Genomic DNA, 16,120 nt, shown 5'->3' with positions numbered 1-16,120 from the left:
ACAACATACCAAAACTTATGGGATGCAGCAAAAACAGTCCTGAGAGGTAAGTTTATAGCAGTAAACATTAAAAAAGATAGAAAATATTGACATTGAACCTCAAGGAACTAGAAAAAGATGAACAAAGTATGCCCAACCTTAGCAGAAGGAAGGAATAAGGAAGATCGGAGCAGAAATAGACAAGATAGAGACTTGAAAAACAACAGAAAAGATTAACAAATCTTAAAGTTGTTTTTTTGAGAAGATGAACAATATTGACAAATTTTTAGGTAGACTTAAGAAAAAAACAAAAGACTCAGAATCAGAGATGAAAATGGAAACTGAACAGACCAATAACAAATAATGAGATTGAATTGGTAGTAAAAAGTCTTCCATCAAAGAAAAGCTTAGGACCAAATGGCTTTTCTGTTGAACTCTACCAAACATTTAAAGCAGAACTTACACCAGTGTTTTTCAAACTCTTCCAAAAAATTGAAGAGGAGAGAATACTTTCAAATTCATTTTATGAGATCAGCATTACCCTGATACCAAATTCAGACAAGGATACTACGGGAAAACTAAAGGCCAATATGCCTTTTGAGCGTAGATGCAAAAGGCTGGGTGCAGTGGCTCATGCCTGTAGTCCCAGCACTTTGGGAGGCCGAGGTGGGCAGATCACTTGAGGTCAGGAGTTTGAGACCAGTCTGGCCAACATGGTGATGCATCCCTGTAATCCTAGCCACTTGGGAGGCGGCGGCAGGAGAATCACTTGAACCCAGGAGGCGGAGGTTGCAGTGAGCCAAGATTGTGCTACTGCACTACAGCCTGAGTGAATGAGTGAGACTTGATCTAAAAAAAAAAAAAAAAAAAAAAAACGCACAAGTCCTTAACAAAATACTAGCAAACTGAATTCAACAGCACATCAAAAAGGTCAATCACTGTGATCAAGTGGGATTCATCCCTGGGATGCAAGATTGGCTCAGGATATGTAATTCAGTAAATGTGGTGCACAATATTAACAAGAGGAAGGGCAAAACCTGCATGATCATTTTAATAGATGCAGAAACAGTATTTGACAAAATTCATGATAAAATCTCTCAACATAAGAGGTATAGAAGGAATGTATCTCAGCTGGGCAAGGCGACTCATGCCTGTAATACCAGCACTTTGGGAAGCTGAGGTGGGTGAATTATCTGAGGTCAGGAGTTCTAGACCAGTGTGACTAACATGTTGAAACCCCGTCTCTAATAAGAAGATGCCCATTCTCGCCACTTATATTCAATGTAGTATAGGAAGTCTGAGCCAGTGCAATTAGGCCAGAAAATGAAAGAAACAAAATGCATCCATATAGTAAAAGAAGGAGTGAAATTTTCTGTTTTCTGATGACATGATCTTATATGTAGAAAACCCTAAAAATCCACCAAAAGAACCCTCTTAGAACTGATATACAAATTGAGTAATGTTGCAGATTACAAAATTAACTTGACAATCTGCATTGTTTCTATACTCTAACAATGAACTATCCAAAGAAATCAAGGAAATAATTCCATTTATGATAGGACCTAAGAAAGTACTTTGGAGTAAATTTAAGTATAGGCGAAAGAGCTGTATAGTGAAAACTATAAAACATTGATGAAAGAAATTGAAGATTCAAATAAATGGAAAGGCATCCAATGCTCATGGATTTGCTTTCTATCTCCTGCAGCTCCCCTTCTCAGAACTGCTTTTCTGTTTGTTTTTTTTTCTTTTTTCCTTCTATTGGTAATGATGTTTTTTGCTTTTATACTGCAAGCAGTGATTTTAATCTGGGGCAGTTTCTTACCCTAGACAACATCTGGAGATATTTTTGTCATAACTTAGTGTTGGGGGGATCCTGCTAGCATCTAGTGGGGACAGGTGAGAGATGCTGCAAAACACCCTACAATGGAAAGTCCCCATAGCAAAGAATCATTCAACAGAGAGTATCAATAGTTTCAAGGTTGAGAAGCCCTGCCATAACCTGTCTCCACTGCATCTACCTGCAAAGTATGAAGAGACAAAAGCTAAGCAGAAGTAATGGTTAATTGTTTTAAGGAACTCAGAGCAGTAAGAAATGTTTCATTGGACAAGGAAGTTTTCTGAAGTCCCAAATTAGGGTACCAGCCCTTCCTATCTTGGAGTCATAGATTTTCTTGTGATTGAGATGGTAACACCTGCCAAAAAGAAATCCTCTTGCCTGATACTGATGCTTATGCAGTTCCTCCCATTATTTACTCAGCATCTTGCAGTATTACATAGCTACTCAGGTCTCTTATGTGTTCTAATTGTTTATATTCAACATGTCACTGATTTTGCTATTCATTATTCATTTTTTGTCATTTTGTCAGTTAAAATGGCCAGTGGATCTGCCTTTGCCTGAAAGAAAGACTTCATTGCTCTTAAAATTGTGAGATGTTGAAAGATTTAATATTTTTGATTGTGGCATGGTTCTAATCATACTAATCTAGCTAGAACTCAGTTCTTGCTTTAATCTTGCCCTGCTTGAACATGAAGCTATTTTCATTTTGTACTGTATTATTTATGCAGTGTGGTAAAATGTCACTTTGCCTCAAGGTGACCTTTGAAGTTATAGGGAGTCTATGTTTTGATTAAAATATATTGTGTGGGGTATTAAGCATTTTTAGTGTATAAGGGAAGATGAAGGTGTTCACAGGGCAAGTGGGTGGCTGTAAAGTTTTACATAGAGATCAAGATTTGTTTTTTAGATATGAGCAGAATCCACCTGGTAATTGGAGAAGAATTATGTAGACTTACGATATATTATGTCATTTTTTAAGAAAATGGAGAACAAGGCAAAGCGAACAAGAAAAAAGAAATGAGACAGGACCTAAAATGACTTCATAGGAGATGAAGCCTTTAAAGTTCAGTGTTAACTAGAGGGAGAGCCTCTAAATTCAGAAACCAAAAGGAAAGAACCCGTAGAAAAACCTAGGTTGTTTGCAACATAAAATCTTTGTAACATCATAGATTCCTTATCTTTTCACTGTATAGTTTTTTTTACTTGTATTACTCTTGAATTTTTAGGGGCAGTCATACATGTGGTGGATAGGTGTGAGGAGGTAGGACAAGAATTTATGAAATTCCTGTATAATTTTTTAGAGAAATACACTTAACCAAGTACAGTTTTATTCTAAAATTTCTTCATGTTATAGAAAGATTTACCTATGTATTTAAAATGACAGTCTCTTTGACTATAGCATACCAAGAAAAGCAAAGTGAGAATGTGCTTGAGAAACCACAGTAAGCCAAGCAGAATATCAGACCTTTGGGATTTAATGGAAGAGTATTCTTGGTGCTTTCTTGTAGTAAACTGGAGTTCATAAAATCCTGAACTATGTAAGGGAATTTAGACTTCTCACAGGGCAGAATTGCTATAATATATGTACTCTGTTTTGTCTCATCTTAATATTTATGACTTAATTTCATGAAATCAGTTTCACTTTTAAGTTTTAAGTTAATTTCTTATTTTTTTCAGTGAATATCACCTCTGCCAGGCAATTAACCGGATGTAGTCGCTTCGGTCATATTTTCCCTTCATCTGCTTACCAGCACATTAAGATGCATAAGAGAATTCTGGGGCACTTGTCATCTGTCTACTGTGTAGCATTTGACCGAAGTGGGAGAAGAATTTTTACAGTGAGTTTAAAATTTATAATATGGTAACATATATAGAATTACAACAATTGAAGCCAGACTGCATGGCATGGCATTGCGATTTGTAAGCAGTTCACCTTTTTTGGATATATGGGTGCAGAAAAAGATGAGTGGAAATTGAAAAATTTTTCTCATTTTGTATAAGTAAACGAGTGAACGAAAATGTTTACTATCTTCTTGGAAGTTTAATTTAACAAAGTTAAATCTTCAGAAGACCTTATATTCTAGAAGTGGTTAATTGATGTGAACCAAGTGTACTCTATTTCATTTCATTCAATTTTAACAAACATTTATTAAAATGCACTTCCGTGTGTCACTTGGTGTAATTGCTGCCAGTTTTGCCTAAATAATGATTTCATGACATTTTTTTGATTAGATAGTTGAACTACACCGTAATGAAGCTTATAGCTATTTTTTATATCTTTTTCTTCGTTTTAGTACTGTTTATTTTTTAAGCTGAACTTTTATTAAGCAGATAATACTGTATGCTTTTGAGTACAAAATTGTAGTACACCAGTATTTCCAAAAAAAAAGCTTAGTCTCATTGCTTTAGTATTAACATAGAAGTGTGGGTAATAGCATAATTTTATTTTTATATTTGTATGCTACAACAAATGAAGCGGAAGTTATTCGGGAAGTTATTACACCTTAGAGTTTATTTTGGACTCTTCCATTAATTACTTAATGACTCTAAATGCATCACATACGTATTTGGATGTTAGTGATCATGATGAGGATGATGAATGCTATATTTTAATAAACAGATAATTGTTAAGTAACTTTTCTACCGTAGTAGAGTAGAATTGCTCTTTACAGTTCACTCTTCTGAAATTCTCAAAAGGAACTTTAATATATTTTTACCAGAAATAATCATTAACTGCTAGCCTCATGTTTACTGAGAAATGCATGTAGACTTTAGGTTAAATTCTGAATAATTTGTGGAAAAAATATTTAAAGAATTTAGAAAAAAGGCTGTCAGGTCTAAAGAAAGAAATGATGGTAAAAATGCTTAATGCCAAATCACTAAAAAGTGAGTTTAAAATATCTTGAGTTGTCAGGATTGGTGGTAATTTTGAAAAGTTCTTCATAAATGCCATCGTCACTTTGGAAAATGCTTTGTTATTGCTGTCATTTGGACATCATTTATACTTGCTACTGGATCCCTATTATATGTAGAGAGGAGACTAAAGAGGAAAGACTTAGAAGTAATTTAATAAAATCTTCTTTTTGGCTGTTTTTTGGGTGGGGGGATTGTGGTGAATTTCTGCTTCATTATAAATCTATTGTCCTTTTGTTACTATAGGGTTCAGATGACTGTTTAGTAAAAATTTGGGCTACAGATGATGGACGTCTTCTTGCTACACTTCGTGGACACTCTGCTGAAATTTCTGACATGGCTGTTAACTATGAAAACACTCTTATTGCCGCAGGCAGCTGTGATAAGGTAGTAAGAGTATGGTGTCTTCGAACTTGTGCACCCGTTGCAGTCCTTCAGGGCCATTCAGCTTCTATTACTTCCATACAGGTAAGAAAAGTGATAAAATTTACCTCAAACATATGTAATAAAGGTGAGAATTCTCTGATTTCATGTTACATTGTATAGATAATAGCCCAACTAATAGCAAGAGAAAAATGCTCTCTTCTGGACTTTGCTCCTACCCTGCAGCAAGGTATTTTTTTAAGTTCCTTTTCCATATAATTCTCTTTTTAAAAAAATAAGTAAAAAGATGATTTAAAGAGTCCTATAAATAGAGTGAGACATCTTATTTGTATTTGTTAAGGAGGGAGAAAACCTGTAAATGCCTTAAGAGCACACTCTTTCCTTTTAGAATATAAACGGGTTCTAACTTGAATATTGGCATACCTTGTATTAATATTTAATGCAAGATGTTTGCCAGTCAGATTTAGTATGTGTGTGTCTGTTTTTAGGTTAATATGAGAGGAATTTTTATTCTTAGTTTCAGTGATTTTTTTGTTTATTTCAATTTGATGTGTTTTATTTTGTTTTGTTGTCACCCATGCTGGAGTGCAGTGGCGGGATCTCAGCTCACTGCAACCTCCACCTCCCAGGTTCAAGTGATCTTCCCACCTCCACCTCCTGAGTAGCTGGGACTACTGGCATGCGCCACCACATCTGGCTAAATTTTGTATTTTTTGTAGAGACGGGGGTTCACCATGTTGCCCAGGCTGGTCTTAAACTCCTGGGCTCAAGCGCAATTCCTCTGGCTTTGGCTTCCCAAACTGCTGGGATTACAGGCGCATGAGCCACTGCACTCAGCCTCAATTTGATTTGTAATGTAGAATATGTTGGCTGCTTTTAATACTTGTCCACATACTGGTTTTACCAGATGTTGGTAGTGAAAGTCATGGATGATTTTAAAATATTTTTTATTTAATAAAACTAATGAAACTGAACTTTTGTCCTCTGCTTTGTATTGAGAGGAAAACAGAGGAATCTTAAAAATTTTACACTTTGGAGAAAGAGACCACTTTTGGAGGAGATAATTACTCCCATTTACTTTTGTTTATTCTTTAGGAAATCATAAGTATGCCATTTTTTGGTGTTATTTAAATAATATGTCATCTTTTTATGGGGAGCTAGCAAGAATTGGGTTCAGTGTATGTTGAATTTGAAAAAGTTCATGTCAAAATTTTGATTATTTGAAATTATTTCATGGATTTTGATTTGGGAGATTATCAGTTACTTGTGATCTCACTATCATATCTGACTGATTATTTCTGGAATTTGGACATACTGTCATATGCCACTGAAAAAAATCATTTTATTATAGTAGTCCCCCTTATCTGCAGTTTGGCTTTCCAAGGTTTCAATTACCCACCGTCAGCCATAGTTTGAAAATAGGTGAATGCAGTGCAATTACATACTTTGGGAAAGAGACCACATTCATATAACTTTTATTACAGTGTATTGTTATAATTTTATAGCAGTATTATAAGGTATTATTTGTTAATTTCCTACTGTGCCCAATTTATAAATTAAGCTTATCATAGGTATGTAGGCACAGGAAAAAACAGGGCTTGGTACTATTCAAGGTTTCAGGCATCCATAGGAGGTCTTGACATGTGTCCTCTGCAGATTATTTAGTAATAATGAAAAATATTTATGATACTGTTGTTTTTTTTCATAGTTTCATTTGCTAGTTTGTTTTCTCATTTTTTTTTTTTTTTTTTTTTTTGAGATGGAGTCTCGCTCTGTCACCCAGGCTGGAGTGTAGTGGTGCGATCTCGGCTCACTGCAAGCTCGGCCTCCCGGGTTCACGCCATTCTCCTGCCTCAGCCTCCTTAGTAGCTGGGACTACAGGTGCCCGCCACCACGCCCGGCTAATTTTTTGTATTTTTATAGAGACGGGGTTTCACCATGTTAGCCAGGATGGTCTCGATCTCCTGACCTCGTGATCTACCCGCCTCGGCCTCCCAAAGTGCTGGGATTACAGGTGTGAGCCACCGCACCCAGCCTTTTCTCATTTCTTTTACATATTGTAGTGCCTTAGAGATCGGTAGACCTTTCTATCATACTCTTTCTCTTAGTCATCTCATGGTTTTGAATTTCATCTGTAAACTGATGATTTCAAACTTCCATCTCCATTTAGGAACTATCTTTTAGCTTCATACTTGTTTATGCAACTATCTTCTTGGAATCATCACATGTATGTCTACTAGGTATTTCAAACTCATTATATTCAAAATTGAATTAATTTTTCTTCCTCGTATCTCCCCAAGCCTTTTCATCCAAACAAATGGCAATACCCTGCTTTCAACTGCTCAGAGTAGTCATCCCTTTTATCTTTCTCTTATACTTTGTATCTAAAACTTGTCAGCAAGTCATGTTGGTTCTACCATCAAACTGTATCTAGAATCTGGCAAATTCTCATGACCTCTATTATTGCTATCCTGTTTTAAGGCACTATCATCTGTAGTCTAGATTATTGAAATAGACTTCTAACCGATCTGCCTGCATCTTCCATTCCCTTTCTCCTGCCCCTTCCATTCCCTTTCCCCTGCCCCAGTTTAGTCTCTCAGTTTAACAGACAAAGTTATTTTAAAATGGCAGTTAAATCATGTCACTGGTGCTCAGGACCATCAGTAGCTTCCAATCTCAGAGTTAAAACTGAAGTCTCCACAATGCTCTGTATTCTCAGCCTCCTTGGTGCTCTTCAGTCTCATCTACTGCATGTTTGCCTTTTTCACTCTGCTTAACTGCTGGCCACTTTGCTTTTCTTGAACATTCTAGGTGTACATGGCTGCTTTGGCTTTTACTGTTTCCTGTCTCTGGAGTGGTCTTCCCTGGATATTCACATAGTTTGTTTTCTCAGTTTGTATGTGCTTTGTGCACATGTCACCTTCTCAGGGAGACCTCTGACCACCTTATTGCTCTGATTAAAATTGTAAACCACCGCCCCCTAGCCCCCTCCACTGTGTGCACAGCAACTCTGTATCTTCCCTTCTGTTTCATTTTTCTCTGTAGTAATAGTCATCTTTTGGTATTCTTTATATGTTCTTTATTATTTGTGTATTGACTGTCTTTATTAACATCAGTGATATATTATACTCCCACGTTTTGTATTTTTTTAACAAAATTTAGTTAGAATGGTATGATGCTAATAGTGGTTACCACTGAATGGCAGAATTACATGTTACTTTTTTTCTGTTTTTCCACATTTCCTAAATTTTCTACAGTAGGTATGTATTAATTTGTCAGAAATACAAAAATAAATGTTATATTAAACAATCCGTAACATGGTTTCTCATTTAAAACAATTCTATTAAGGCACATTAATGGGCCAGATCCCCCTTTGTGATTGATGAAGCAATTTTAATGCAATGGAGATAAAGGTTTCAATGTTTCTTCACTTTATAAAATTATACTATTTCATATTTAATTGTCTAATTCCTGTAAATCTAAGATCAGCAAATATACAGGCCAGATAGTAAATATTTAGGCTTTGCATGTCATACAGTCTCTGTCACAACTGCTCGGCTCTGTTCCCATAGTGCAAAAGCAGCCATAGACAGTGTAAGGTGACTGTGTTCCAATAACGCTATATTTACAGAAACAGGCAGCAAGCTGAATTTGGTGTGTTGGCTGTATTTGTGGATTACTGCTGTAGATTTTAGAGTAAGCTTTTGTTGTTGTTGTTGAGACAGAGTCTTGCTGTGTGACCCAGGCTGGAGTGCGGTGGTATGATCTCGGCTCACTGCAACCTCCGCCTTCTGGCTTCAAGCGATTCTCATGCCTCAGCCTCCTGAGTAGCTGGGATTACAAGCATGTGCCACCATGCCCAGCTAATTATTTTATTTTATTTTTTATTATACTTTATGTTCTAGGGTACATGTTCACAACGTGCAGGTTTGTTACATATGTATACATATGACATGTTGGCGTGCTGCACCCATTAACTCGTCATTTACATTATGTATATCTCCTAATGCTATCCCTCTCCCATCCCCCCACCCCACAACAGGCCCCAGTGTGTGATGTTCCTCTTCCTGTGTCCAGGTGTTCTCATTGTTCAATTCCCACCTATGAGTGAGAACATGCTATGTTTGGTTTTTTGTTCTTGTGATAGTTTGCTAAGAATGATGGTTTCCAGCTGCATCCATGTCCCTACAAAGGACATGAACTCATCCTTTTTTATGGCTGCATAGTATTCCATGGTGTATATGTGCCACATTTTCTTAATCCAATCTGTCGTTGTTGAACATTTGGGTTCGTTCCAAGTCTCTGCTCTTTTGAATAGTGCTGCAGTAAACATGTGTGCATGTGTCTTTATAGCAGCATGATTTATAACCCTTTGGATACATACCCAGTAATGGGATGGCTGGGTCAAATGATATTTCTAGTTCTAGATCCTTGAGGAATTGTCACACTCTCTTCCACAATGGTTGAACTAGTTTACAATCCCACCAACAGTGTAAAAGTGTTCCTATTTCTCTACATCCTCTCCAGCACCTGTTGTTTCCTGACTTTTTAATGATTGCCAATCTAACTGGTGTGAGATGGTATCTCATTGTGGTTTTGATTTGCATTCCTCTGATGACTAGTGATGATGAGCATTTTTTCATGTGTCTGTTGGCTGCATAAATGCCATAGGCATGGACAAGGACTTCATGTCTAAAACACCAAAAGCAATGGCAACAAAAGCCAAAATTGACAAATGGGATCTAATTAAACTAAAGAGCTTCTGCTCAGCAAAAGAAACTACCATCAGAGTGAACAGGCAACCTACAGAATGGGAGAAAATTTTTGCAATCTACTCATCTGACAAAGGGCTAATATCCAGAACCTACAAAGAACTCAAACAAATTTTTTATTTTTAATAGAGACGGGGTTTTGCCATATCAGCCAGTCTGGTCTCAAACTCCTGACCTCAGGTGATCTGCCTGCCTCGGCCTCCCAAAGTGCTGAGATTACAGGTGTGAGCCACTGCGCCCAGCCAGATTAAGCTTTTTAATGCAAATTTCTCAATCTCAGAAATGAAAATATAGTTAACCCTTTGTATCCGTAGATTCTGCATCTGTGGCTTCAACCAGCTGAGGAACAAAAGTCATTTGAAAAAAATTAATCTTCCTACTGAACATGTACAGATTTTTTTCTTGCCATTATCCCTTAAATAATATAGTATAACAACAAATCACTACAACATTTATATTGTATTAGGTATTATCAGTAATCTAGAGATGATTTGAAGTATACAGGAGGATGTACATATGTTATCTGCAAATACCATACCATTTTATATCAGAGACTTGAGCATCTGCTGATTTTGGTATCCATGGGAGGTCCTGGAAGCATCTCAGTGATACCAACAGAGGACTATATAGGCATGAGTCCTGGTTTCTTTACTGCACATCAGTTATTAATGGATAATATTAATGAGTAATTTTTGTTTGAATTCATCTCTGTTGTCTTTAGAAGTTCTGTGCTTCCAAACAAAGAAGCTAAGTAAATTACTTCTAATATCTATAATGATAATTTTCTTTTGATTTGCATTCAAAATGTATTCAAACCCTATACATCTTAATCCTTAGTCATCATCTCAGTGGAAATGTTTAATTATCTTCATTTGGGATTTTAAAAACTCACTGACATGTAGGAAACTCTTGTCCAATTTTCAGCTTTTTCCTGTGTCCCAGACGTCAGGAGCTCAGTTGTTCTTTTTCCTTTTCTGTGATTCTTTTCTGAGGATATGTAAAATACTGAGAGTAAGAGCCTGAGAAGCCCACATGATAAAGGCCTTGATCCTTCTGACATATTAGTAGTCCTCTATATTGACAACTTAAGTTTTTTTTTTAACTTGATCTCCATTTTTCCACAATGATATGATATGAATAATGATTTGACCTATTTTACATTATTTATGGAAACAAATGGCTTACATCTAAAAAGGACAAAATTATATACTTCATTGAATGAAACTGGATTTTAAAGTGAAAAAATAATAAAACCAAATACTTGGATATTAACTTCCCAAGTGTTTTTAGATTTACTTCTAATCCTCTGTCCATCTGAACTATAAAAATTCCACAGTTGTTTCTATAAGTGTATATATAGCACATTTGTAAAGTTTTAAATAGTAATGCGCTTGTGAGTTTATTCTCCACTGAAAGTGATTAAAAAATCTTAAAGTGTAATATTAAATAATTTAAAAGTAATTTTTTTATAACTAAAACATTTTATCCAAAGTTCAGTTACTTTTTCTATAGTTTTTTGATATTTTTAAATTTTTAATAAGGTATTTATTAATCTAGGAAAGTAAAATAGTCCCTTGACAAAAATTTTTAACTGAATTTATTGAAATTATATTTGTTAAATGATTACAATTTAAAAATACTCTGTGTTTGATGTTAGGCTGAACATGAAAACTTTTTATTTGAATCATATATATATATATATATATTTTTTTTTAAGTTTTGTCCATCAACTAAAGGCACAAACAGATACCTCACTTCTACTGGTGCTGATGGAACAATCTGTTTCTGGCAATGGCATGTCAAAACAATGAAGTTTAGGTAAGTTTAGAAATTTTGTGAAAAATTAATCATGTTAATTTTTATCTATTGCCTTGATTCTTAATAGTCCATGTATTTAGATATATGTATATATATTTATATATGTGTATGTGTATTTGTGTATACATATCCATACCTACTTCAATAGATAAAGAGATTTTAGGATAAATTTTTTTTGATATTAATGTTGAAGAGATAATTTATATAGAAAATTCTGGTAGAATTTTATTTGTTTCATTTCTTACTTTGGTAAGAAATCTCATAATGGTAGTAGTAAGTAATATGGTTAATAAAACTGTAGTAATACTGATATCATAAATGATGTTTGCAAGGTTAAATGCATTTTTAACCTAATGGATGGGAATAGTACTTATTGACCACATTCCTTTTGTTTTTTCTGTAATATTGATGCTAAATCGATCAGTATCCAGTAGTGTGCTAACATTCTGGCCCATTAGCTAAACATGATGAAACATAAAAATACCTTATTTTTCCTCTTTAGAGATCGCCCAGTGAAATTTACTGAGAGATCCAGACCTGGAGTCCAGATATCTTGTTCATCTTTCAGTTCTGGTATGTGTAAAACTAGAATGTTTTGAGCATCTGGAATATTAAACGATCCAGTTGTAAAAACAGATTATGTGATTTATGAATAAAAAGATACACATTTGAGTGTTAATTGAAGGATATCAAAAATCTGAACCATGTGTTATGATAGATAAACTCTTTTGGACTCTAAGTAATGTGTAAGGTTGATTTTTTTTTTCCTTATTCATAATTTAATATATTTTTATATAATGGTGATTTTGCTTGGTAAAAACAGACCCCCTACTCTAAATATCCACTAACAAAAAAATTTACTTCCCCCACAATCAACACAAAAATTCTGCCCTGAGTTACAAAAAAACATGTACTGTTGCTCCATATTGAAAACTCTTTTACAGTGCTTTTTCTACTGCTAAGAATCCTACATTAGTTAACCTTTTTTTTCTCCTTTTTTTGATTCTGGTGAAATATACAGAACTTAAAATTTTATCATTTTAGTCATTTTTAAGTGTACAGTTTGTAACTTTAAGTATATTCACATTGTTCTGCATCTGTCACACCATCCATCTCTAGAACTTTTTCATCATCCCAAAAGCAGTTGACTTTTTACACTCAACCACTATGGCCACGGTAAAGAGAATTGTAGATAAATTGTCTTTTTTTTTTTTTTTTTGAGACGGAGACTCGCTCTGTCGCCACTATGGCCACGGTAAAGAGAATTGTAGATAAATTGTCTTTTTTTTTTTTTTTTTTTTTTTTTTTTGAGACGGAGACTTGCTCTGTCACCCGGGCTGGAGTGCAGTGGCCGGATCATAGCTCACTGCAAGCTCCGCCTCCCGGGTTTACGCTGCCTCAGCCTCCCGAGTAGCTGAGACTACAGGCGCCCACCTAGTTTTTTGTATTTTTTTAGTAGAGGCGGGGTTTCACTGTGTTAGCCAGGATGGTCTCAATCTCCTGACCTCGTGATCCGCCCGTCTCGGCCTCCCAAAGTGCTGGGATTACAGGCTTGAGCCACCGCACCCGGCCGATAAATTGTCTTATAAATAATTTTGGAACATTACATTTCTAAATAAAGAAATGAATTCCTCAAGGATGTGTTCTTTAATGTTTATGATCATAGGCCTGTATTCAGTGTATATATAGTTTGTAGATTTTGTTGGATGAATGATATAGTTTTACATTTTCTCTGAATCACTAGTATGTCTCCAATAATTAGAAGACAACCTTGTGTTTCTTGAAGCCTTTTTACTAATGCAAGGTGTAGCATACAACTAAGGAAGTAATGAGATGGTTTTTAGGGTTCCTTGGTACTATGTTTTGTTTTGTTTTTTAATCTTCTAGGCGGTATGTTCATTACAACTGGTAGTACTGACCATGTGATTAGAATATATTATTTGGGTTCTGAGGTTCCTGAGAAAATTGCTGAATTAGAGTCACATACGGTAAGAGAAAATCAGAAACAGTTGCTTTATTTTTGAATATCCTTGGAAAGTTTATTTCATTTCTTTTCTGATGTGTACCATAGTAATATATACAAATCACAAAGTTTGGCTTACACTTTACTCTTGTCATCAGTACTATACATACTAGTAAAAGTATGAGTTAATTATTCTAAAAGATTTTAAATAGCAGTCTCTAAACTATGGTACTTATAGACTGTCAGATGATTCCATTGGAAAATAATTAGATAAATGATGTGGGAAACAGGAAATGATTATTTTCAAAAATTAATAAAATTACGTGGAAAATCTAATGCAACTACTATTAAATTAACTATTTTAAGGTGTTATCTTACATTAGTGTGCTGTCTTATTATGGAGAACGTAATAAACTAATATCTATTCAGAAGTATTTGTCTCTTGAGATATGGTTTATAAGGTTTCCCTATGTCTGGTTTGTTTCCTATTACTGCCAATAAGCAGTCCTCATTAGTTAGTACATTGTTTTGGGCCTCATTGAAATTAAAAAAAAAAAAATCTACTTCATGATGTTTTTACCTATGAATTTGAGAGAAAGAGCACTTAATTCATTTTACAAATAAGTCCATTTTAACCAAAAATCTGTTTTATGTCTTAGGATAAAGTTGTTGCTGTTCAGTTCTGTAACAATGGAGACAGGTAATTATGTAATACATATTTGTGTAAACAGATGTTTGATATATGTTACTACCATTCCCTCAGATGCAGCTACTTCTATGATAGATACCTTATTTCTGTCCAGTTATTTAGGTTCAAAGCCCTTGTTTGTCTTTGATGACATCCTTAGCCATCACTTCCACAATCTCATCCAAGTCGTAACCATAGCCTATCAGGTCTTCCTTTCTGAGTGCTTTCTTTTTTGTTTATTTTGCTCTATTTCTTTTAGCACCCACGTTATTCAAGCATTTCATTATTTGACCTGTGACCTGTCCATCTCTGCCAGTGAAACCTTGTTCTTTTTTTTTTTTTTTTTTTTTTTGGAGACGGAGTCTCGCTCTGTTGCCTAGGCTGGAGTGCAGTGGTGTGATCTCGGCTCACTGCAACCTCCATCTCCTGGGTTCAAGTGATTCTCCTGCCTCAGTCTCCCGACTAGCTGGGATTACAGGTGCATGCCACCACACCTCGCTAATTTTTTGTATTTTTAGTAGAGACGGGGTTTCACCGTATTAGCCAGGATGGTCTTGATTTCCTGACCTTATCATCTGCCCGCCTCGGCCTCCCAAAGTGCTGGCATGAGCCACCGTGACCAGCCAACATTGTTCTTTACAGAAATCTTTAGTGTTTCCTCTTCTCTGCCTATGGAGTAGAATTCAAATGTCTTAGCCTGGCATTCAGAGCTCTTTACCAAATGACTTAGATCTACATTCTTTTCTACTGTTCTCCATATGAATCCTTAGATCCGGCCTAATTGGTATACCCTGCTCCTGTTCACATCTCATCCATTCCTTTGCTTATACTTTTCCTCATATCATCTCTACCAAGAAACGCCATTTTCTACTTTCCCCTAACCTCTTTCTCTTTCTCTCCTACTTTCTGTCTTTCTCTTTTCCTCTCATGTCCCTCTCCTTTCTTTTTTTCCCCCCTCTTCTTAACTAGGTCTTATCTTCCTTTTACGGTTCATGCCCTACCTGAAACCTTTCCTGAATGTTCCAGCGTTTAATTGTCTTGACTTTCTCTGAATATCTATATCACTCATTATCCCTATATCCCTAAAGTCAGAAATTATATGCAGATATCCTTGCACTCTCTAAAGTGTCTAATCCCAAAAAGATGACAGCCAAAAAGGCTCTAGCCTAAAAGTTTACCTAGCATAATAGATTTAAAATTTTAAGCACCTAGCATTACTTTGTTTCCAGTACAGGTTATTTCATATCCAAAATACTTGGTACCAGAAGTGGATATTTTTTCAGATTTTGGAATATTTGCATATTATAATGAGATGCTGGGAGATGGAACCCAAGTCTAAACACAATTCATTTATGTTTCATGTATACCTTACACACGTAGCCTGAAAGTAATTTTATACAATATTTTACATAATTTTGTGCATGAAACAAAGTTTTGACTATTTGGTGACCCATCACAAGAGGCCAGGTGTGGACTTTTTGACATCTGGCGTCATGTTGACACTCAAACACTTTCAGATTTTAGAATTTTGGATTCGACTAGCTCAACTTGTATGTCTATAAGGACTTTTTTTTTTTTTTTGAGGCGGAGTCTCACTCTGTCACCCAGGCTGGAGTGCAGTGGCACGATCTCGGCTCACTGCAAGCTCCGTCTCCTGGGTTCATGCCATTCTCCTGCCTCAGCCTCCCGAGTAGCTGGGACTACAGTACCATGCCACCGTGCCTGGCTAATATTTTTGTATTTTTAGTAGAGACCGGGTTTCACCA

General features: G+C 35.6%; 1 protein-coding gene across 2 annotated transcripts in view; it reads left to right on the top strand.

Moving 5' to 3' along the window:
* BRWD3 (bromodomain and WD repeat domain containing 3) overlaps window positions 1-16,120 on the top strand; it is a 134,621-nt gene that overhangs the window by 60,061 nt on the left and 58,440 nt on the right. For both annotated transcript variants that reach the window (XM_015127728.3, XM_015127729.3), the window contains exons 7-12: window positions 3,494-3,654; window positions 4,976-5,197; window positions 11,603-11,703; window positions 12,206-12,276; window positions 13,591-13,691; window positions 14,326-14,366. In XM_015127728.3, the coding sequence (XP_014983214.1) occupies window positions 3,494-3,654; window positions 4,976-5,197; window positions 11,603-11,703; window positions 12,206-12,276; window positions 13,591-13,691; window positions 14,326-14,366 (697 nt within the window). The remainder of the gene's footprint in view (window positions 1-3,493; window positions 3,655-4,975; window positions 5,198-11,602; window positions 11,704-12,205; window positions 12,277-13,590; window positions 13,692-14,325; window positions 14,367-16,120) is intronic.

The sequence above is a fragment of the Macaca mulatta genome, chromosome X, assembly GCF_049350105.2.
Source record: "Macaca mulatta isolate MMU2019108-1 chromosome X, T2T-MMU8v2.0, whole genome shotgun sequence".
NCBI lineage: Eukaryota > Metazoa > Chordata > Mammalia > Primates > Cercopithecidae > Macaca > Macaca mulatta.
The sequence above is the reverse complement of the archived record's forward strand: the minus strand, read 5'-3'. Positions and strand labels throughout refer to the sequence as shown.